Here is a 23,361-nt window from a genome sequence, read left to right as displayed (position 1 = left end):
ATTATGCAGGTCATTTTTTTTTCGTTTTGATTTATTTTCTTCCCGTTCACAGATATTAATCCTTATCGATCGCCGATCAGAAAAATATCTGCACTCTCCCTTTCCTCCCTTCTCTGGCGGGGTTTTTGATAATTGATAAGTAAAAGCAGTTCACGAGTTCTCACCGTCTCTGCAACTCATCTGTTTTTTCAGTTCGAAACCTAAAAAGAAAAAAAAAGGGGAAAAAAGCAAACCGGCGAAGTTGTTGAAGGTAAGTGAGCTTCACGGGCTTGACCTCTTCATCAGTCTCTTTCTTCAACCAACAGGTTCTCGATCGATCGAGTGCATCGGATGATCGATCCCTTGCCACGTTTCAAAGCACTGTTTCCATCGTGGTTAGGGTTTCCTAGCTGTTTCTTTTAGTTCGACAATGTGAGCGAAGTTTCACCGGAGGAGAACTGAGAGTGAAGATGGATCGTTCGCAGATCACCGTTGGTCCCGGCATGGACATGCCTATAATGCACGATAGTGATCGGTACGAACTCGTCAGAGATATTGGTTCGGGGAATTTTGGCGTCGCGAGGTTAATGAGGGATAAGCAGACCAGAGAACTTGTCGCCGTAAAGTATATTGAGCGAGGCGAAAAGGTTAGTTGAATTTCTGAAAAACCAGTTTTCGCTTCTTCAATTTGATTCTTTTTTCATTATTGAGCATATATTTTGTCTGTTTGTGGATACTAGCTGGTTTGCTTCTTTAATTATTGGTTGAGACTTGAGACAAGGATGTAGATTATGCGGAAGGTTGTGACACTTGTCCAGAATTGGATGAGTCAAACCGGATTTCTGCAGTGTCAACTGTTGCAGTTTAAAGTCTAATGTGTTTTTTGATATTCGTTTTTGTTTTCTCGCTTATGATTAATTTTCCGTGATTGTCGGTGTAAACTACGAAGTTTTATATAGTTCGAAAAAATGGTTGCAAAATCAGTTGATAGTCCAAGTGTTTTTGCCGTTCTTGCGACGTCCTTTTGTTTATAAATAGTCTCTAAATAGGAGTAGGCTTTTATATATTTAATCGGTTATGTAAACTCTTATTGAGTTGCTTCTACTCTTAACTTGTTTCCTAAAGTTGTGTTCTGTAATGTATGTGAACATAATAGGGGGAAATGCTTTACTTTTTACTAATTGTTTTCCTCCTTAATCTGAATATGCAACCACTTAAATGGTTTAGTTGGTTTAGTGGGTAAAAGAGGGTTCCCGAACAGGTCTGCAATACTAGCAGGCCCAACACTGAACGCTCACATGTATTGCCAAGCAAGCTGGTATTGCTAGTATAATATATTAGATTCTGTTATCAAATCAGTTAATGTGCCATGGCAAATGTAGAAGCTAACTTTAAATACTAAAGTGGTAGAAATGTCTGGTTAGCAATCTCTATATCAGAACAAACTTTATAATTATATCGCTATGGTCTTAATGCATGGTTGAGTTCATTTTCCATGTATCTTTTTGCAGTACTTCTTTTTTGGGGGGTGAGTAGGTGAAGGAATTGTAATTTTATAACTGAAATAACCCAAAATCTTATTGCAAGTTGAAGTATTTTCTGCATATATGGCTTTCTTATTTTGCTTCTCTGTGTAACAGATAGATGAAAATGTGCAAAGGGAGATCATTAACCACAGGTCACTTAGGCATCCTAACATTGTTAGGTTCAAAGAGGTCTGTTCAGTATTAATCTTGTAATCTGTTTGAGAATTTATCAAAAAAAAATAGTATCTGTTTGAGAGAGAATGATGGCCTAAGTGGGTATTCATCGGCTTGTATCCTATTTTAGGTCATTTTAACACCGACCCATCTGGCTATTGTGATGGAATATGCATCTGGTGGAGAGCTGTTTGAGCGCATATGCAATGCTGGCCGTTTCAGCGAGGATGAGGTTTTTAATCCAATCCATTGAATATTTTATCATGTAGTGTTTTCTGGCTTATTTGACATTTCTGTACTCTCTTTCTTCCTTCTGCAGGCTCGCTTCTTTTTCCAGCAACTTATTTCGGGAGTCAGCTATTGTCACTCAATGGTAGTTAAAATAAATTTTGTATATTCCATTGTTGTTCTACCTGGGGAATGTGAATGAGTTTCTAACTTTTGCTCCTATTTTTTGCTTCTTTATGAAGCAAGTATGCCACCGAGACTTGAAGTTGGAAAACACGCTGTTGGATGGAAGTCCAGCACCTCGCTTGAAGATATGTGATTTTGGGTACTCCAAGGTATTCTTACTTTTCCTATTCTTGCTCTGTTGCTGACCTTTAGTAATAATGTATAAAGTCATTTGTTTCAGTTCATAGATGATTTTGGTATTTCCATTTGTGAACTAGTAATGATGTTGTTTTTTTGAATGTTACATGCATTTGAAGAGGTATCTTTGCTTCTATTAAAAGGAATATTTTACTTTCTGATTTTATTCCTACTTTTGAATGAAAATTTAATCTGATTATCTTTGTCACTCTCTGAAAGTATTAATGAAAAAGCTGTGTATGTTGGAGGGTGTAAGATAAGAGTATTCTCATACAAAAATTCAAGTCACAGCACTGTTGCTAACTTGCTATACAGAAAGCCCTTTTTGAGAAAAAGTTAACTGATTATATTAGAAAAGAAGACAAGTACATGAGGAAATGTACACACTACAGCTGAACCAACAAGAGGAAATTACAGGGGCAGTTTTCTTTCACCGTACATGACTTCCCTAAGGGTACCCGATTTAGCTAAACCATCAGCTATAGTATTTAATTCTCTGGGAATCCAGATTAAGTTTACAGTTGTAGTGTTCAGAATATCTCTGGCTTCAGCCAAGTAATGATCTAGTCTCCAAGGGCCTCCTTCTTTCTCCCCTAACCATCTTATTGTATTTGCTGAGTCTCCTTTAATGGTTAGAGCAGACCAGCCCTTCTCTTTAGCAATTCGAAGACCTGTGAGTGCAGCCATGGTTTCTGCTTTTGAAGAATCAGCCACCCCGATTGGGCCACTATATGCTCACATGACGTTCTCCTCACATCCTCTAAAAACTCCACCCATTCCAGCAACTCCAGGGTTTCCCAAAGCACTGCCATCAAAGTTTAGAGTTAGCTCTGATAACAGTCTTGCAGGAATAGTGTTTGCCCTGTTAGAATGTCTTGGTGAAGAGAAGAGGATTTCCCCCAGATTTCTTTGTAAACCATTCAGAGATAAGCCTTTGAATTCTGCTGAAATGGAGACCCAAAGATTGCCCTGAAAAGTAATGTGAGAGAGTAAATCTTCAATAGATCTGGTTTTGTTTTCAAAGAGGCGGTTGCTTCTTTCTTCCCAAATACACCATAACACTGCTTGGGCAATTGTATACACCAGTAAATTTCCCCCCTGCTTCCAAGACCACTGCCCCTCCATTGGCATAGAAAATCCATTAGGCTTTTAGGAAATGCCCAGCTGTAGCCTGCAAGATTAAGAAAATAGAACCAGATTTTTCTTGTTTCTGGGCAGTGTAGAAAGAGGTGATCAGTTGACTCACCTTCTTTCAGACATAAAGGACAAGCATGGGGGGAGATAAACAATCTTCCTTTGTTCTTCTTTTGAACCAAGTCACAAGTGCTGATTTTGTGAAGACAGGTCTCCCAAACAAAGAAAGATACTCTTGGGGGAATGTTGGAGCACCAGACCCTCTTGTGGGGAAAACTAGAAATGGAGGAATCCGAAACCAAGGCTCTAAAAAAGGACTTAGTTGAGAATTTGCCATCAGATTGAAGTTTCCAAATGTGTTTGTCTGGATTTAGTGAGGAGATGTAGACCTCACTTGGAGAATTTAAAAGGTTTTCTGTCTCGTCAATCTCTATGTTTCTTAAAGATCTTCTGAAGTTTAGGTTCCAATTAAACCCAGAGGGTGAGGGTTGGATACAGGAGTTGACAGTGGCATCTTTGGACAAAGATAGGTTGAACAGGCGGGGAAAAGTGTTTGCCAAGGTATTTGCCCCCCCACCAAAGGTCACTCCAAAATTTGATTTTCAGCCCATTTTCCACTTTGTATCTGATGAAAGAAAAGAAAGAGTAGGTTGAAGAGATACCTTTCCAAGGGTTTGAAGCTTTTACCTGGTTCAGCTGCACTTTGCTATCCCAACCATTGGCGTGTCTTCTGTACTTATTGCTGATGATGGAAGTCCACATAGCATCTATCTCGACTGGGAACCTCCATAACCACTTCCCTAAAAGGACTTGATTCCTCTCCTTGATGTGTCCAATGCCAAGGTTCCCAGTTTCCTTGAGTTTGCAAACCTGATCCCAACCAACTAGATGATTCTTTTGATCACCACCTCCTTCCCACAAAAAATCACGTTGAAGTTTTTCAGTTTTGTTTCTAATTTTTGCTGGGACTAAGAACACTGAAAGATAATAGATGGGCAGATTAGCCAAAGAAGCCTTGATTAAAGTCAACCTACCACCCTTTGATAGGTAATTCTTCTTCCATGTGGCCAGCCTTTTTTCACACTTTTCTATCACCGGATCCCAGAAGTTTTCACTTCTAGGGTTCCCACCCAAGGGCATCCCCAAATAGCGAATGGGCCAATTTTCAACTTTGCACCCTAGAGCTTCCTTGAAGTTTTCCAACAAAGACTCACTTATGTTTATTCCCACTAAACTACTTTTTGAGAAATTCACTTTAAGTCCTGACACCATTTCAAAGCATGTTAGAATCCGCTTCAGATTTTTTATTGTCTCCAAATCAGCATCCAAGAAAAGGAGAATATCATCAACAAAGAGTAGATGGGATACCTGAATTGCTTCTCTACCCACTTCAAAGCCTTTCAGCAAATTTAAACTTTTTGTCTTCTCGAAGAAACAACTTAATACACCAACAACCAGGGTGAATAATAAGGGGAGAGAGTGGACATCCTTGTCTAAGGCCCCGATTAACCTTAAAATAGCCTTTAGGCTCTTTGTTCACCAATACCGAAAACCAGGCAGAACAAATACAACCTTTATCCACCGTACCCATCTAGAGCCAAAGCCTTTTAACTGCAGAATCTCTAGGAGGCAATTCCAATCGACTTAGTCGTATGCTTTTTTCTAAGTCGATTTTCACTACAACTCCTGGGATATATTTTTTGTCTTCTTTCTTGTAAGCATTCATTGGCCACTAGAATTCTGTCTATTATTTGTCTCCCCTTCACAAATGCAAATTGATTTTTGGAAATTAGATCCCCCAGGACTTCTTTCAACCTATTTGCCAAAACCTTGGCCACAATTTTGTATATGCTTCAAACCAAACTTCTGGGACAGAACTCTTTTACTTCCAAGATGCCTTCTTTTTTTTTGGAATTAAGGCTGTAAAAGCTGAGTTGTTTCCCTTGTTTATGATAGCTGAATGGTGGAAATTGTTAAACACCTCCATTAAGTCCAGTTTGATTATGTCCCAGGTAGTTTGAAAGAAAAACATGGGGAAGCCATCCAGCCCAGGAGCACGATCCCCATCTGTACTGTCAATATCCGCCTTTATCTCCTGTTCCTCGAAATTCTTCTCTAACTAGGTTTTCTTCTCCTCTGATAGGGTGTGGCCATTCAAAGAATTCAAGAAGTGATTTCTTGGAGAAACCTTAGAAAAAACTTCTTTAAAGTGCTTCAAAAAGTTCTCTGCAATCTCCTCTTGATCCTCAACATCTCTCTGTCCATCCTTTCAATTGGAGATGTGATTTTTCCTGCGTCTCTCTGAGGCATAGCTGTGGAAAAATTTTGAGTTGTTGTCCCCTTCAACCATTTAATTCTGGATCTTTGTCTCCAGAAAATTTCTTCTCTCTTGATTATCTTTTCCCAATCAATCTTCAGTGCCTCTCTTCTCCTGAAATCTTCAATGTCAAGAGTCCCATTCTGCTCCTTTAAGTCTAGATCATTGAAAGCCATAATTAACTTGTTTTTATCTCCTGTCATCTTTTTAAATTCCTCTCTTCCCCAAATTTTCAATTTCCTCTTCAGATATTTCAATTTCTGCAAGAAGTGAAATCCAGCCCAACCTTCCACCCTGCATTCCTCTCACCAAGAAGTCACTTTTTGAATAAAGTCCTTGTGATAAATCCACACCTCCATTCCGAAAGGGGTTTTCCCTCTTTTCAAAACCTCATTTTGCAATACGACCAGCCAATGATTTGAAGTGCATCGAGAGTTTATAGCCTGAATTATGTCTGGGATATGTTCTTCCCATTCATTGGTTATCAGAAATCTGTCTAATCTGCTGCAAATGGCTCTTTCTTGCAAGTTAGACCATGTGAATTTCCCATTTTGGAGAGGAAGATCTCAGAGATTATGCCTAGCAATGAACTCTGAAAAATCCTTCACACTTCTAGTCAGTCTTTTTCCACACAACAGATCTTTGCTAAGCCATTGGCAAAAGAGTTCAAGTTCCTAGTAAGGCATCTAATTTGGATTGGTACATGCACAACGTTTCTCACTTTCTCTAACCTCATTCAGATAGGCCAGTTTCCATGGCTTAATGCTTATCCTTTTTGAGAAAAGATAAATTTCATTAAGAAGGGGGGGGGTATACGTGAGAGGATGTTCAAAAGAGCCAAGAGGATGCAAAAACAGAAAGCCCTATCCACCCCTGCTTCAGCTAAAGAATCAGCCATAACATGCAACTCCCTTGGAACCCATTTGAAGTAGCAAGAAAGGCAAGCTGAAAGATCTTGGATTTCATTAAGCAGATGTGCTAATCTCCAAGGTCCCACCTGGTTTGAGGCCCACCCAGTTATTTTTCTAGAGTCATTCTCCACAACAATAGGGGTTGTTTGGATGGTCTTAGCCACCTTTAACCCCATCGAGTGAGCTCTGACTTCAGCTTCACTAGCATCAACAGCATCAATGAGTCCACTGTAAGCCCACAAAACAATACCAAAAGAATTAAAGATAATGCCACCTACCCTGTTCCTGATGGTCAGGAATAGCTCTGCAACTACCATCACATTTCAGGATAAACTTGCAATTTGGTCTAGGAAATGGCTGTGGCCTTGGGTGTTGGTAAAATAGCCTATGGAGATGACAAGGAAGATTGGGGAAAGAAGTTAGTAGTGGCAGTGAAGAAGAAACCTGGGGATTGGGGGAAAATAGCTGCTGATTTAATTAAAACTTGAAGTTGAAGGTTCCTGTCTTAATCACTCCGTTTTGTAAAGCCTTGATCAACTTGTTACACGATGAAGTAGAAGTCAATGCAATGAACATGCATTCAGCTGAGGAAACTGTTACAGTTATGAAGTGTTCTGTTGTTTCAAATTCAAAGGACCTGGAGGTGGTGGGTAGAGTCATGATTAGGGTTGCTGGTTTGTCTTTTCGTTTGTGGAAGAGAGAGGTCTTTGAGTCCATCTCTTCATTTCGTAAGGAACGACTTGATGGTGTGTTCTTGTTAGATGGATCTTAGGTCAGCAGCCATAAGATTGAGTGGAGTTGAGCCAGAAGAAGTCCCAAGGAAGATTGAAGTCTTTACCAATAGTTGTTTTTGCTCAACTTGGCTTGGAAATCAAGGATTGGTTGAGACATGCACGGTTTTGGAAAGTCTGGAAAAGAAGATTACCGAAGGTATGGTTACAGGGGAAAGCCTTGAGTGTGCAAGACAAGGTAAAGATGTAGGCCGAAGTAGGACCTATGCCCAAGCTTTTACAAATGGAGCATTTAAAGAGCCAACCATTCAAAAAACAGGTGGAGTGGTGGAATGTTAGAATAGAGTTAGGCCAAGTGTTGAGCCAGTTAAGCTAGTGAGGGTTGAACCAGGTTTGTTATGTGGGGATGGGGACCCTTTGAGAAAACACGTGGCGGTAGAACCAGACAAGTTAAGGCCTTTGAGAATGGGCCAATAGTTTTTAAGTGGGTTGGGGTTTAAATGGGCCTCTGAGAATTTAGGGACTAAGGTTGGGGTTTATTTAAATCAAGGTGGGTTGAAGGAACGTGAGAGACCCCACTAGTTTTTAAGTGGTCATGTGACCAAGGGAGGGATGAAGGCAATGGTCCATCATTCAGGTCTATCATCTTCCAAATCGAGATCTGTATCAAAGAAGGATGCTCAAACACAACAATGAGGAAGAACTTCAATTGGAAACCGAGGCTAATTTCTTATTCCATGACCCTGGAGCGTACAAATCCGAAGTTTAGTTGACAGAAGGGAGATGAAGATGGATTCAACTCAAAGTGCTATGAAGAAGAGAAGGTGGAAGATGAAGTTTTTCTCGAGGAGTCCAATATGGGTTGTGTGAAAAGTAGATGCTCAAAGAGATTCTCTTTCACGAAGGCAAAACTTGGAATAAAACTACTTTTTGGAGAAGAATCATTGCCTAAGATTGAGAAGTCTTCAAAACCTTGGAAGATATTGGGAATGGGAGGTGGTACTTATGGGTGAACGTCTTGGCCAAAGATAGAAGAGAACCTGTCTTGAGTCTAGAACAAGGTTAGGGTGTTCGTAGATCGAGTACAACTTCTTCCAACTCAGATGGCAAAGAAACAAACCTTCCTTGTACCATTGTTAGTGTGACACAAATTGGTTTGAAGGAGTTTACCCCTAGCCAACTCCATCACAACTTGGAGGGATTGGAGATACGTTGGGTCTTGGTGATTTTGGTATGGTGTGCCATTTTCCTTTATTTCCTCAAGTTTTTTTTTTTTTGTGCTAATACCCCTTTCCTTAGTTGTTGCTCCATTTTAACTTGCAAATGATGCCATAAGTGTTTTTAACCCACTGTTGACATGGCTAGTTGAACAGTTTGAACCGTCACTTGATCAACATTTCGGGTTCGGTTTTAGTAAAAGATGGAGAATGGTCAAAAACCATTTGACCCGGATGGTTGGACGTTGACCCGTTCAACCCATTGAACCCATTGACTAGGTCACATGTTGCACACTAAATGTGTATGCAAACTTTGGTAGGCCATTAACTTTGCACTCTGATGTCTGATCGAGGTGATATTTTTTTTGGATTTTGGGTAACTTTTGAGATCTATGCATCCTAAGGAGCCCTAGGCACCTTGACATGCTATTTTCGCCAAAACCCCTTTTTGGGCCTCAAATTGCAATTTTTAATATTTTTTACACATATACTACATGTAGAACATGATTATACATTATTTATTGATAAGATACATGTTTATATGTACCTACACACACGCATATGCATGTATATACATATATATGTATACATTTATGTATTGTTGGGTCACAAGTTGCACACTAAATGTGCATGCAAACTTCTGGAGGCCATAACTTTGCACTCTGGAGGCCATAACTTCCGGAGGCCATAACCTTGGCCTGCTATTTTCACAAAAAACCCCCTTTTGGCCTCATTGCAATTTTTAATATTTTTTACACATATATTACATGTAGAACATGATTATACATTATTTATTGATAAGATACATGCTTATACGTACCTATACACATATATACATGTATATGTAGAACATGATTACACACACACGTATAAATTTATGTATTGTTGACATGGCACAATTTGACCTGTTTGATCCAGGCGATTGAACCAGTGACCCGCAACCTAAAGGCAAAAATGGCTTGACCTCCGGGTCGGATTTTAAAACATTGGATGCCATGTCTCCTCCAAAAGATGCCTATCCTAGTGAATCATTGGAAGTAACAAAAATGCTAGGTGATGTGGATGCCTTGCTGCCTTGGATAGATCTGTGGAGGAAGGGGAAAGGATTTGGGGATTAATAATGCAGACCTTTAGACTTTTGGTAGAGGGGGAACTAAGGGCTAATTTTGATAAGGAAGAGAAGGGTAATACTTCAATTCCTTTTACCTGGGAAAGGGGATGGGAGGACGAAGGGGCAGATACAGGTGCCAAAAAATCAAAGAGGAAGAGTAGGAAGAAGAGTCAGAGGAAGAGTTATAGATTGAGAGAAAATTAAGAATAAGCTTGAAGGAGAGACACCTAAAAGGAGAATGAAGAAATTAAGTGAGGTGAAGAAGTTGAGGATGAGAAGTGTTTTGGTCAGCTAGAGGACTAAGTTGGGCTTTTGCACAGTCTTGGGGGGCCTTAGGGTGAATTCTTACAATCTGGAAAAACAAGGAATTGGACTGTATAAAAAATTAATTGGTAACTTTATAGTTACTATTAAATTAAGGAGAAGAGAGAATGGACTGGAATGGTCTTTAACAAATGTTTATGGAAGGAATAAGTAGCTATAAGGGGCTTTGTGAGAGGGTTCATGGTGCTTGGGAGGTGATTTTAATGTCATTAGGTTTGTTAGTGAAACAAATAACCCCAACCATAGGGTCATGTCAAGTATGAGGAAGTTCAACCTTTTTGTGGATTCCTTTGAATTGAGGGAGTTGCTGATGTTTCAAACTGAGTATACTTGGTCAGTTGGTTTAACTTCCAGGAAGAGCTCCTTTGTTGTAGGTTAGACAGGTTTTTATTCTCTTTGGACTGGGAGGAAGCTTGGAGAGGTGTGGTGGTGAGGGCCCTACCTACACTTACTTTTGATCATTGCCCAATTAGACTGTCATAGCAAAGACTAGGAGGACCTTGCCCTTTTAGGATTGAAACATGTGGCTGCTACACCTGGATTTTAGAAAGAAAGTGAGAGTGGTGGGAAGAGGACCAAGTGGTGTTTAGATGGAAAGGTTATATATTCTACAAGAAGCTACAAAAGTCGAAAGCCAAGATAAAAGCTTGGAATAAAGAAGAGTTTGGTGGAGTACTAGAGTTGAAGAAATGGAGTCTTTTGTTAAAAGGATTCAAGAACCTGATGTTGTTTGAGCAGTGAGAAGATTGAGGGTAGAAGAAAAGGAAGAGAGATGGAAGTTGAAACAGGACTTGGAGGAAATCCTTAGAAAATAAAAGATAAGCTAGAGATGAAAATCAAGATGTTCAAGAGAGGAAGATATTGCAAGAGCCTTTTGTGGAGCACTTTAAATCCATTTATGATAGAAAGAGGGAATTGAGAGAGAGACTCTAATTGATTTTGAGTGGCAAGTTAGAGAGAGGGAATTGTTGGACCCCTTGGAGAGGCCTTTTGAGGTTCAAGAAATAAAGGATGCATTATTCTCTATAGAAAGATCAAAAGCCCCATGCTAGATGGTTTCACACTTTCACTATGGCATTTTACCAAGATTCCTGGGACATGTTAGGTGATGCCTTGGTGGAGGTATTCTTGGAGTTCTTTGAAAGAGGAAAAATCAATTTGGGTGCAAATGCTACTTTTATAGCCTTGATCCCCAAGAAGGTGCATGGAAGTCAACCCAAGGACTTTAGGTCTTTTAACTTGATTGGGAGCATGTATAAGATCATCTCTAAAGTTCTTGCCCTGAGATCAAAAAAGTCCTCCCCTCCTTAATTTCTTCGAATGAAGGGGCTTTTGTGCTAGGGAGACAAATCATTGATCAAATTTTAATGTTCAATTAGTGTGTGGATTACAGGAAAAGAAAAGGAGAGAAGGGTTTGATTTATAAATTTGATCTAGAAAAGGCATATGATTTGGTGGACTGGATTGAGTGGCTACAATCTGGTAAGTTGGGAGCCTGGATTTATAGACAACCCATAAGGGAAATCCTCAACACAACAAGGGAGATTGTTGTGTGCTTTAAATGGACAAGGAGATCAGCTAATGGTTTAGCTAACACATTGACTAAACAAGGGACTATGAGGGAAAGAATGTTTTGGGCAGTTTTGTAAGAAAGATTACTGGGGGCTCAACACCTGTTTAGGGGTTGATAGCTGTACTTAATTAACTTTGGAAAGTTATGCTTAAGTTGTATAGATGAAGTTACCGTTTCCAATAAAAAAATGATTTGGTGGTTTGGGTCTTGCTAGAAGTGTTGAGGAACATAGGTTTTGGAGGGAGATAAGGACTGTGTTACTTCTTGTCACTTTTTAATCTTGGTAAATGGAGTAGCTAGGGATTTCTTTCCTGCTAAGAGGGGCCTTAGACAAGGAGACCCTTTGTCACCTTTCCTCTTCTCCTTAGTAGTGGATGTGTTGAGTGTCTTGATTTCCAGGGTTGACTCAAGGAATTTAATGAAAGGTTGAAGAGTTGGGAGGCAAAAGTGATTGTCACTCACTTACAGTTTGCAGATGGTATCATACTTTTTTGTGAAGGGGAACTAGAGAGATGGATAACTTGAGATTGTTAGTGACACACTTTGGGAGAGTCTCCAATTTGAAAGTCAATTGGAATAAGAGTTGTGTAGCAGGAGTAAATAGACAGGAAGAAGAGGTGCTCTCTGTGGTTGGACCATTAGGTTTGTGAGGTAAGTGGTTGGCCCTTGGTTTATTTGGGCTTGCCTTTGTGGGGAAATCTTAAATTGGAAAACTTATAGTACTTGGTGTTGGGAAGATCCATTAAGAGGCTAGCAGGGTGGAAGAGAAATTACATTTCACTAGGGGTAGAATCACTTTAATCAAATCCACCTTGGCCAACCTCTTGGTGTATTTCGTGTTTACCTTCAAATTACAGATCAAGGTTGCGAATCAAATAGAAAAGCTTATGAAATATTTTCTTTGGGAACCGGGAGACTCAAAAAAGTGACCATCTAATAAAGTGGGAAGTAGTTCCTAGGAAAGTTAGTGGCACTTTGTGGTGGAAAGTATTCATGGGATGGCAACAAACGAATGAAATGCTGGTGTCGATCCTAAGGCTTCTCACTTCTCCCCATGGAAAGCCATTGTTGGAGTCTTGCCCACCTTTCGGCTTTTCATCAGATTTGATGTGTGCTTTGGTAACAAAATTCTGTTTTGGGAGGATATTTGGATTAGGAACACTCCCCATAAGGATAGATTCCCAATAATGTATTTTCTTTCCTTGAATAAATTCAAGGCTATTTCCTCTTTCTATGTGTATAGGGGTTCTTGGGATTTGGGCATGAGTAGAGGGTTGAAGGATTCAGAAATGGCTTGTGCAGACGAATTGTTTGCTTTATTGAGTTTAGTTTCCTAGATCTCACTTGCCCGGACAATAGAATCTGGACAAAGTTTGTTATGGACGCATTCCTCGGGAAAACATACCGTCGCCACCCGCAGCAACAGGCACCTGACCCACCGCCAGTAGCAGCAGTGATTCAATGATTCTCATCCTACCCAGTTCGACAACAACAACCTTATCTAGATTAGATTAGATCATCTTGCTTGTTCTTATCTTATTCTATTGCTCTTATCTTATCTTGTTAGTAGCTTATCAGATTACGATTAGCTTATCTTATCCTTAGCAAGATAGAACTGGAAGTCTCCCTATTCAGCAAGGAGACTCCCTTTGATTAGGACTCTTGTAATCTCCTATTTAAGGAGACCCTATTATTGAATGGGGATATATCAAATTTCCAGTCAAGAAAGAGAGTAAAGGGAGAGTTCGTTGATCTCTTGGACAAATCACCCTCTAGGACGCCAAGATAGGTTCAGCTAGGAAGGGGAGGAACAAGGGAAAACAGGAGCTTTTCCCTGTGGACCGACCCATGACGAGATCCTACGCCCGGGCCCATAACAACTTGGTATCAGAGCCAACCGTCATGAGAGATCTGGAGCAGCTATCATCCAAGGTTCACGAACTGGAGCATAGGCTCGTGGAAACCAGTGTGGAGGTTCGTGAGGTCAAAGACGATGTCCGGGAGCTGCGACGCTTGCTAGAATCGTATTTCTCTAACAAGGAGAGGAATCCAGAAGGGGTCGTAACCACAAACAGCCGCCGACCAGACTTGACGGAGTCATCCGGCGAACAACAGGACGTCGCCCCGATAGCCGTAGCCATCCCCAAGTACAGCAGGCTGGAATCCCCGTCGTACAACGGCAACGGAGACCCCTTAGGCTGGCTGTATCGCTGCAAGCAGTTTTTTCGGAATCAACGGACAAATGACCGGGATAAGGTAAATTGTTCTATATTGCTAGAAGAGGATCGTGTTAAAGCAGAAACAGAACGTGCTAAGGCACCAGTAGATTTCACTACATTTCAGCTCCACGATTTGATGTATGAGAAAATTCATTTTGTGAAAGCCATAAAGGTGTGCAAAGATTTCAAGTCAAAGTATTCGGATATTGAACTTGTGTCTGAGGAGGAGTTTTTCAGTTCAGCCCCTCAAGATATTAAAGGATCTGTACTATCAAAAGACAGTGCACATGACTTGATGCTAAGGCGACTTAATTTTGAGCTTTTCCGGCGAAAATAACTCTGCAAACTTCATGAGAAACTGGAGCAACACAAGAAAAGCCTTATGGAGACCATTGCACACCGAAAGAAGTTCCTTTCAAGTCTCCCGAAATCTCTGAAGAAAGCATCCTTGCATGTCCAACACCAACTAGGGGTTCTGCATACAAAGAAATTAAAGCAGCATAATTTAGCAGAATTACTGCCACCTCCACTCTATGTGATTTACTCACAATTGCTGGCTCAGAAGGAGGCATTTGGGGAGAGTATTGAATTGGAAATTATAGGAAGCATGAAGGATGCACAAGCCTTTGCTCACCAGCAAGCAATTAAGGACAATGGTGTTTCTACAAATACAGAAATGAATAAGTTGGAGGATGATGCGCCTGATGAGGAAGAGGAGGGTCAAAGAAGGAGAAAGCGGCCAAAGAAGGTTACTGGAAAAGAGAACCTTGACCAATTAGGAATCTATCGATCTCATCCTCTTAAAATCATCCTTCATATACATGAGGATGAGGTTTCAAATACCAAGCCTGCAAAACTGGTTACTCTGAGGTTTGAATACTTATTGAAGTTGAATGTTGTATGTGTTGGGATTGATGGCTCTCAAGAAGGACCTCAGAACAACATCTTATGCAACTTGTTTCCTGATGATACTGGTACTGAGCTTCCCCATCAGTCAGCTAAGCTCTTTGTTGGTGCTGCTGTTGAAGTCTTGGTAGAATGGTGTAATTTACCATCGGCTGAAGCCACATGGCTCCCATTGGCAGAGTTCCACGCCACATATCCAGAGTTCGAGCTTGAGGACAAGCTCGTAGTCCAGGAGGGGAGTAATGTTATGGACGCATTCCTCGGGAAGACGTACCGTCGCCACCGGCAGCAACAGGCACCTGACCCACCGCCAACAGCAACAGTGATTCAATGATTCTCATCCTACCCAGTTCGGCAACAACAGCCTTATCTAGATTAGATTAGATCATCTTGCTTGTTCTTATCTTATTCTATTGCTCTTATCTTATCTTGTTAGTAGCTTATCAGGTTAGGATTAGCTTATCTTATCCTTAGCAAGATAGAACTGGAAGTCTCCCTATTCAGCAAGGAGACTCCCTTTGATTAGGACTCTTGTAATCTCCTATTTAAGGAAACCCCATTATTGAATGAGGATATATCAAATTTCCAGTCAAGAAAGAGAGTAAAAGGAGAGTTCGGTGATCTCTTGGACAAATCACCCTCTAGGACGCCAAGATAGGTTCAGCTAGGAAGGGGAGGAACAAGGGAAAACAGGAGCTTTTCCCTGTGGACCGACCCGTGACGAGATCCTATGCCCGGGCCCATAACAAAGTTCTCCTTAGGGTTCTTCTCTTGCTCTTCCTTTTAAAATACCTTAATTCAGCCTACTGTTGTTCCTGTCTCCTTTCCTGCTAAGGAAGTGTGGTGTACTATTATTCCACCAAAGTTTAGAGCTTTTTGTTGGGAAGTGGTTTTCCAAAAGATCAATAATAATGGATTTGCTTCTAAGAAAAAGGCCAGATCGGTGCCTCTCCCCACATGCTTGTAGCCTTTGCTTGAGGAGTGGCGAGACAATGACTTATCTATTAATCTCCTATACTTATTACTCATGGGATTGGTTCTATTCTCTCTTTGGTCGCAGGTGGAATCCCCCCTCATGTGTGCTGAACCTTTTTGACTCTAGTTTCTCCCAACAACCAAAACAAAGGTAGGGTGACATGGAGAAAAACAAGAGTAGCCATCCTATGGTCAATTTATGAAGAGAGAAAATATAAGATTTTCCAAGGGCAAGAAGAATCCAAGGAAGCACTTGTTGAGGGCATTACCATCAAGATTATACATTGGCTGAAAGCTTTGCAACTTTTCAAGGGCAAGAAGGTCAGCAAATGGAATGGCTGACGATTTAGCTAAGCAAGGAGTCAATAGGGAGGCTTTGTTTTGGGCTTGTATGTAAGACCTATTGTTTTTGGTTTCACCAACCGTCCTTTGTGTGGTGACAATTGTACTCTTAACTTCATCAATGAAAGTTCCTGTTTCCTATAAAAAAGGCTGTGGATGGGGCTGAGGGTCCAACCCAGATGATTGATGGATGCCAAAAAGATTCCTGTTTTTTCTATGGTATATTGCCTATCCTTATTCAAGAAAAGGCATTATTAAGCTTAAGGACATATGCACTATCATTCATTTATATTATACTATACCATTTGCTCACTTATTAAGGTTAGCCAAGATAATGCCATATCTGTACATTTTCTAACTATAGCTCCTTTGCTCAGTCATCAGTTCTTCATTCACAACCAAAATCAACTGTTGGAACACCGGCATATATTGCTCCTGAAGTATTACTTAAGAAAGAGTATGATGGCAAGGTAAGATCATTTTTACTCATGCGATTTATTCTATTTGCCTTATAGGTCTAAATTTTAGTAACAATACATGTTTTTAATACCAAGAAACATGTTTTTTCCACTATGACTTTTACATGCCTGTCTGTACGTTTTCTTGTACTTATACATGCTTGCCTGCTTTTGTCTGATAATATAAAACTTGTCCTTTCCATTTAAAAAATGCTTTTTTCCTACTAGTGTTTTCTCTTTATCCATGTGAAAAAATTCTGGGGGATATTAAAATGATATGCCAAGGTATAAGTAATTTAATGTTTGTTTTGGTATATAAGAAGGTAATATTCAAGAAATGATTGCTACCTGATGACTTAACTATCATGGATGTACAAACATATCGCTGGTTATTTTATGTAGAAAACAATGTATTGCAATTTATTTTTGTGTTTCAATTCATGGTAAATGATACCTGTTAACTAGTTTCTTGGACACAATTCTCTTATGTTGATTGCAGTGGTTCTAGAATGTGAACCAGTTAAGTGAGGCTGCTACCTCAATACTTCTACCATAGTAGCATGTATTTTTCTGGGTGTTTTCTAGACCAATGCTAGTTGTTTTTGATGCCTTCTGGTGGTCAGTTTTCTGGTATGAAACCATATCAAATTCATATTATACATGCATGCTAACAGAAATGCTATATCTTCATTTATCTTTGCATGTTCCACCTTCAACCATGTTGAATTGTGTTCACTTCCAACTATTGCCCTTTCTCTTCAAAATAAATAGAAAATAATTGAAAAAATGATTCTTTCCAGGATGTGCAAGAATGGTCTTTTTAGACTTGCCACTTTTACATGGAATGCTTTAGTTGCCTCACTTGTCTTGGAGTAAATACAAACAATGTGCTAGGGCCTGGTTCTGGGTTTTGTGTGCATTGGCACACATGCACGTGCATGCACACACAGACATAAATGTACACAAACTTTTTTTGAGCAAAAGGTAAAGTATAATTATATTAATGAAAAGGTCCTTTGTACAATGAGAAGCTGTACAAAAAGCCAGCATGACCTCAAATGTACAAAAACTCTTTTGAGGTGTTTTACTGTTTTTTGTATAGACATTAGTCACCTTATTTTGTTGGATGAGGGCCATGGGCCTTTTTTTTTCTTTTTCGGTGAATAAGGGAAATGCAAGAATCTTTGGAAAAATGTTATCTGGAAGTCAATATTCCAATTGACTTTATTGTGATAAGAGTGGTTTGTTGGATTTAAATAGAGAGGAATTCAAAGGAGTGTCATGTCAAACTTGTAACGAGTCAAAAGTGTATTTTTGAAGAATCATTTTATCATGTACTGATGTACTACAAGAGTAGCCACTTTGTGCTAAAATGCCAAAGGTTTGGTCTGAATGCAACCCACACCTACCAAGACCCTGGATAGCCAAGACCATCATTAGGTAATGGCCTTAAATTATTGTAAAAGAGAGTTACAGCATTTGAAATACAACTTTTATTTTTTGACTTTTTGTTTGTTTTGGTGTTGATGTCAGATTTTCTTGATAGTATTCAGTCCTTCAAGGAGATATTAGGTGCTAATTCCAAAGTCTTTTTTTTCTTTTTTTTTTTGGCGGGGGGGGGGGGGGGGGGTGGCTACCATGCTACTTCTCAGAGAAGCATAGGTGCTGATATGTTTTTTCCATTATTTCCAGGTGCCTCTTGAATTATATTTTGTGAAACATGCTCCTCTTTTCATTTTAGCGTGAACTTCTGTATTTGTTGCATCATCATTATTGATTGTATTCAATTTCATCCATATGAATTGGGTGGACCTTGTATTTTGTTGCTATTTGTGTTGAGAACCACTTTACTGGTGTAAGCCGATTGTCAATTGTCATTTTTTGTTTGTACCTAAGGTGGCCTGGAATTCACCTGTGAATTTTTATAATAACAAGAAAGTAAGCCTATTTCATTAATCCAAACAAACACTACATGATATAGTCATATTCTATTTGTAGTAGTGATTCCTGGGGGCTTTTTAACATGAATAATCATATATGACACTCCTGCACGTCCACTTTCTTACATGTGTATTTGATGTGCATGTTTCTGTGCATACATATATGCTCTCATCTTTTGAATGATTAATTTAATATTGTGATGTTTGAACTTGTAACTTGTCAACTGCCCCCGCCCCCTCCCAAATAAAGAAGGAAAGAAAAAAAAAAACTTCCTTGGTCAAAATAAAGCACTTGGGCTGGTTAGATATGCTCATGTACAAGGAGACTGTTAGGGAATGCCATCTAGGTTCACACACAGATGTAAATATAACCAATTTTGCATTCAGAAACCTTGCTGCTGAAACATTCTGCTACAATTTCCAGATTGCAGATGTGTGGTCATGTGGAGTCACACTTTATGTCATGCTTGTGGGTGCATACCCTTTTGAAGACCCTGAGGACCCCAAGAACTTCCGAAAGACAATACAGGTACTTGTTTGTACCTACTTGTTAGAGCTGATGGCTTGTAAAACAAATTAATTGGGTCATGTTTCTGTTTTGTGCAGCGAATTTTGAGTGTTCAATATTCAATCCCAGACTATGTTCACATTTCTCCCGAGTGTCGCCACCTGATCTCAAGGATTTTTGTTGCCAACCCAGGAACGGTGAGTGTTAAATATTCAAACCCAGACTATTCACATTTCAATATTCAAGGATTTCTGTTTTTTATTTTTTAATCTGGGAATTGTTATCAAGTCATGTTTAGATAACTATCAAGTAGATCAGAGACCTACAACTGGGACTTACCCTAAATGGTGACCCTTGGAATGAAATCATTTTTTTTCTCCCTGGAATTTATGGATTAACTGTTTTAAAAGCGCAAGGGCCTTTTTGCACTCAAGGCACATGCCTTTTTAAGTGAAGTGCACAATTTTCAAAAAATTGTACAAAATGCAAAAAATAAAAATCAGAAAATTTGCAAAAAAATATTAAAAACAATAGTAATTAAAATGCATACTTAAATTTAAAAATAAATGATTTAAAAAACATATTAGCTCAGAATAAAATACATAAATATAACATATAAAATGTATTCACAATAAAAATGTAAAAATAAAGGTAAACATAACATGTAACAAATTCAAGCACTCGACAATGTATGCATGTGAAGCTTCCTATCTCCTTATTTCTTTCCTAATTGCATTAGTCTAGTTCTACAAGCCTCTTTGTATTGAAGCCCCTTGAGGCAAGCCCATGTTAAGGTCTTAAAAATTATTAGCCTGTACATAAAAATGGTTTTATAGTTTTAATTAAAATTCCCTACCTCTTAAAATTGTCCTATATTAAAGAAGAAGGAATGAACAATATTAGAAAAAAAGGGGGTTCTCAGAGTCCCTGGTCCAGCCACCATGCTTAAAGAAAACACAAAAAACTCATAAAAAAGGTGCATCCCTGGGCCTAGGTGAAATGTGCCTCGCTTGTGCGCATAGGCATGCCTTTTAAATCACGGGATTAACTAGCAAATGGCCCTTTCCTCATGATAGGGCAACCATACATGTGTTGTTTTTTTTAATAATTTTTAATTTGAGACCCACTATCTACATGGCAAATCTCAGATCCCTTATTGCTTTGACTTGAAACTAAATTATGAGACCTAGTATTGACATGGATTAGTCTAAAATGCCTTTTGGTTTGTTTATTTTGACTTGGAAACTAAATTAGACTTACTTTATGATTAAAGGATATGAGCTACCTTCTAATAACAATGTTTTTTTATTATGATTTCTAAATTCGTATGGGAGCCAAATCACTCTATATAGGATCTGTATTGTTTTTACTTTTATTTTTTATTGACAAATGAAAAATCAAATGGAGCTTTTAAGCTCAAGGTTAGTTGAACGTTTGAGAAAAGTTACGTGCCATATGTAGAAGAAATAAAACAGCCTGGGCTGTGCAAACTGCCAATGTTTTCCCGTCAAGTGTATATTTGAGTTGTTGATGGGCGAGGAGCTTGGCTAATCCCAACCCGTTAGCCAAGTTTATTAAAGTTTAGAGTGCATATGCCATGTGCGAACAACAGGAAAAAAAGGTTCTGTACTTTCAACCAATAGATGTGCATTGTGCGAACAACTTCTAAATAGATACATTAAACCCCATATTCCTATTTTAAAATTAAAAAAAGGTTTGATCGACCAAACTGGCAAACATCGATGATATTTAGCCTGAAACCTTCTCAGGCAAGAGATTTCCGGTGGTGATGATGTATTAGATTTGAATTGGCTCGAGTTGGCCAAGGTATTTTTAACCCTATCGGGTTTGAACCACACAGGTTGATCAATCAAAAGGTGTTTGTTGGTATTTGTCAATTTGAAAAGAAAAGGAAAAATATTTTATTTATTTATTGGGAGCCTCAGGGCTGGGTTTTTTTAATTGACTTGGGAAATTAAATTAGTTTAGGACTGGGTTTTTTAATTTGACTTGGAAATCTAAAACATGTATTTTGTTTAGGACCCACTATCTATGTCACAAGTGTCGTCAGAAGCCTCAGGTCTAGATTCTTTAATTGACTTGGAAAACTAAATTAAGTTTAAGCCTTCGGCTGTTTTTTTTTTTTTTACATTTTTTATTTCACTTGGAAATTAAATTTGGGGACCTAACATCCATTTAGCAAGTCTTGAAGCCATTTAGGCAGTTTCCCCCCTATTTTTGGCCTAGAAAACTAAATTAGATTTGATTTGTAATTAAAGTTTGAATTAGGAAACAACACGCTTTTAGATCTATCAAGGGACCCCGTTATTTAATCCTTTTTTCTAAGAGAGGCTTAGCCACACACACACACACACACACACACATATATATATATATATATATATATATATATATATATATTTCTGTTTTTTTTTTTGAAGGGAGGGGTAGCCCATCCCCCAACCCATAAGCTCCCCCCCTTTTTTTCTTCTTATTTTCACATATTAATTAATTACCACTAGTGCCACATGTTTGAAGAAGTCATCCTGTCTTTGAGGGCTTTGCTGTTAATATATAAAACTTTGGATTTCTTCTGAACCTCAAATTACCAAATTCAGATCAAAGGATCTTAAGGACTGTTCCAACAATATCCCCCTGTAGATAGAAGAACAGGATTTGGGTAGATAGTTGCCAACTTTTGCAATTAAGTGGGATCAAACAAATGCCCTTGCAATTAATGCCATTATTATTGCTTTGTCTGTTTTTCTTTGATTAATTTTTCTTCTTTATGGTTATTCCAGAGCATGGTGAAGTGGCCGGTTCTCTGGTTTCTTTTCTGGTTTAAACACTACATTTATGCATGAATAATTCTACACTGGTTTTATTGTTTTTATTGTTACCATCCTCATGTTTTTGAATATCGGCAACAGAGAATAACCATTCCTGAGATAAGGAACCATGAATGGTTTCTGAAGAACCTCCCTGCAGATCTCATGGATGAGAATACGATGAACCAGTTTGAAGAGCCTGATCAGCCCATGCAAAGTATTGATGAAATCATGCAGATCATTACTGAAGCAACCATACCTGCAGCTGGGACCGGTGGTCTGAACCAGTATTTAACTGGCAGCTTGGACCTTGATGATGACATGGAAGACCTGGAGACTGATCCCGACCTTGATGTTGATAGCAGCGGGGAAATAGTTTATGCTATGTAATTGGGCAGTCTGTCTTGGGTGTGGCATGGATTGCTTCCATGACCATGACACAATCACACAAGTTGAGTACACTCTTCTGGGTCTTATGGCATGCGAAGGTTTGAGGGAGATGGGGAGGTTGACTATTATATAGCTAGTGGGCGGTCTGGAGAGTGAGTCAAAACTTGATTTGACTTACTAGCAGAGTCCCTCTGCCTACCAGAATGACTTGTTCATAATACGCAGCTTGATCCTGTCTGTAGGTCTGAAAAGAATTTACGTTTAATGCTTGCGAGGGTAGGTTTCAGGTTCTGAAAATTCAAAGGTCGGATGGGAACCAACCCTTGCCACTGGGTGCTGCCTGTTTATTTATTTATGTATTTTAGCGATATGCCCTCGTTTTTTGTTTTTTGGGCCACCTCAAAAGTGATATTTTTGTACTCTTAAATTACACAGTTAAAACCAGTTACTGCAAATGTGACGAGTGACGACTTGTGTTCTCATTTGCTTCTTTTTCGTTTCTGATTTCTGACAAGTGACAGCCTTGAATTCAGGCCTTCATAAGTTCTGCTTTACAAATCGCGACCAATGGGTTCTAAAAGGATAGCCAGAAAGGCTTTGGCCATGACAATCAATTTCTGGATCCTTATATTCTATTGCTTGCACCCATACCAATGGGTTGGATTTTAAAACATTGCTTGCACCCATAAAAACATTTGGTAGCAACTAGCAAGCTATTTAGTGGAACTCATATTTCAAATAAAAAATCTAAGATTGTGTTTGATTTGAGGGAAGATTTTGGTTGGATGAGAAAAGATGGGATGGGATGGGGTGAGCAAAATTTTCATGTTTCATTATTTGGTTGCAAAAAGAAAAATAATGGCAAAATCAATCTCAATAACAATTATTAATTAGGTAATCAGTAATACATTATTGTTTTATATTTTATTATTAATTATTAATATTTTTATTTTGTATTGTTAACTATTCTTAATTAATTACATTTAATTAATTATTTATTAAGTTAATATTAAAATAATTATTTAATTGCTCTTTAGTTAATTAATCATATTTTTATTATTTAGTACATTCTTATTAATTATTAATTAGTTAACATTAATAGTTGTTAACATAAGTTAATATTTTAATTTCATAAGTTTATGTTTTATTAGTAATAAATAATTAATAATTATATATAAATTATTTCTTTTAGTTTATTTATTAACTA

General features: G+C 38.7%; 1 protein-coding gene and 1 pseudogene across 1 annotated transcript; both read left to right on the top strand.

Moving 5' to 3' along the window:
* The first annotated feature begins 7 nt into the window (after positions 1–7).
* LOC104595879 (serine/threonine-protein kinase SAPK10) lies at positions 8–22,609 on the top strand. The gene is made up of 9 exons (XM_010256828.3): positions 8–626; positions 1,620–1,694; positions 1,810–1,911; positions 1,999–2,052; positions 2,150–2,242; positions 16,408–16,500; positions 18,853–18,957; positions 19,035–19,133; positions 21,867–22,609. Exons 1-9 carry the CDS (start codon positions 450–452, stop codon positions 22,152–22,154), a joined length of 1,086 nt encoding a protein of 361 aa, XP_010255130.1. The 5' UTR covers positions 8–449; the 3' UTR covers positions 22,155–22,609.
* On the top strand, positions 13,287–15,185 carry LOC148791302 (THO complex subunit 5B pseudogene; annotated as a pseudogene).
* Positions 22,610–23,361: the final 752 nt, after the last annotated feature.

This window comes from Nelumbo nucifera, chromosome 5 (genome assembly GCF_055504915.1).
Source record: "Nelumbo nucifera cultivar China Antique chromosome 5, China Antique-T2T, whole genome shotgun sequence".
NCBI lineage: Eukaryota > Viridiplantae > Streptophyta > Magnoliopsida > Proteales > Nelumbonaceae > Nelumbo > Nelumbo nucifera.
This window is presented reverse-complemented; position numbering and strand designations above follow the sequence as displayed.

What these genes read in the sequence shown, in the direction of transcription:
- LOC104595879 (XM_010256828.3), top strand. Translation starts at nt 450, where the DNA reads ATGGATCGTTCGCAGATCACCGTTGGTCCCGGCATGGACATGCCTATA. An exon ending in GCCGTTTCAGCGAGGATGAG is followed by an intron (nt 1,912 to 1,998) that starts GTTTTTAATCCA and finishes TTCCTTCTGCAG; the next exon opens with GCTCGCTTCTTTTTCCAGCA. An exon ending in ACTTCCGAAAGACAATACAG is followed by an intron (nt 18,958 to 19,034) that starts GTACTTGTTTGT and finishes TGTTTTGTGCAG; the next exon opens with CGAATTTTGAGTGTTCAATA.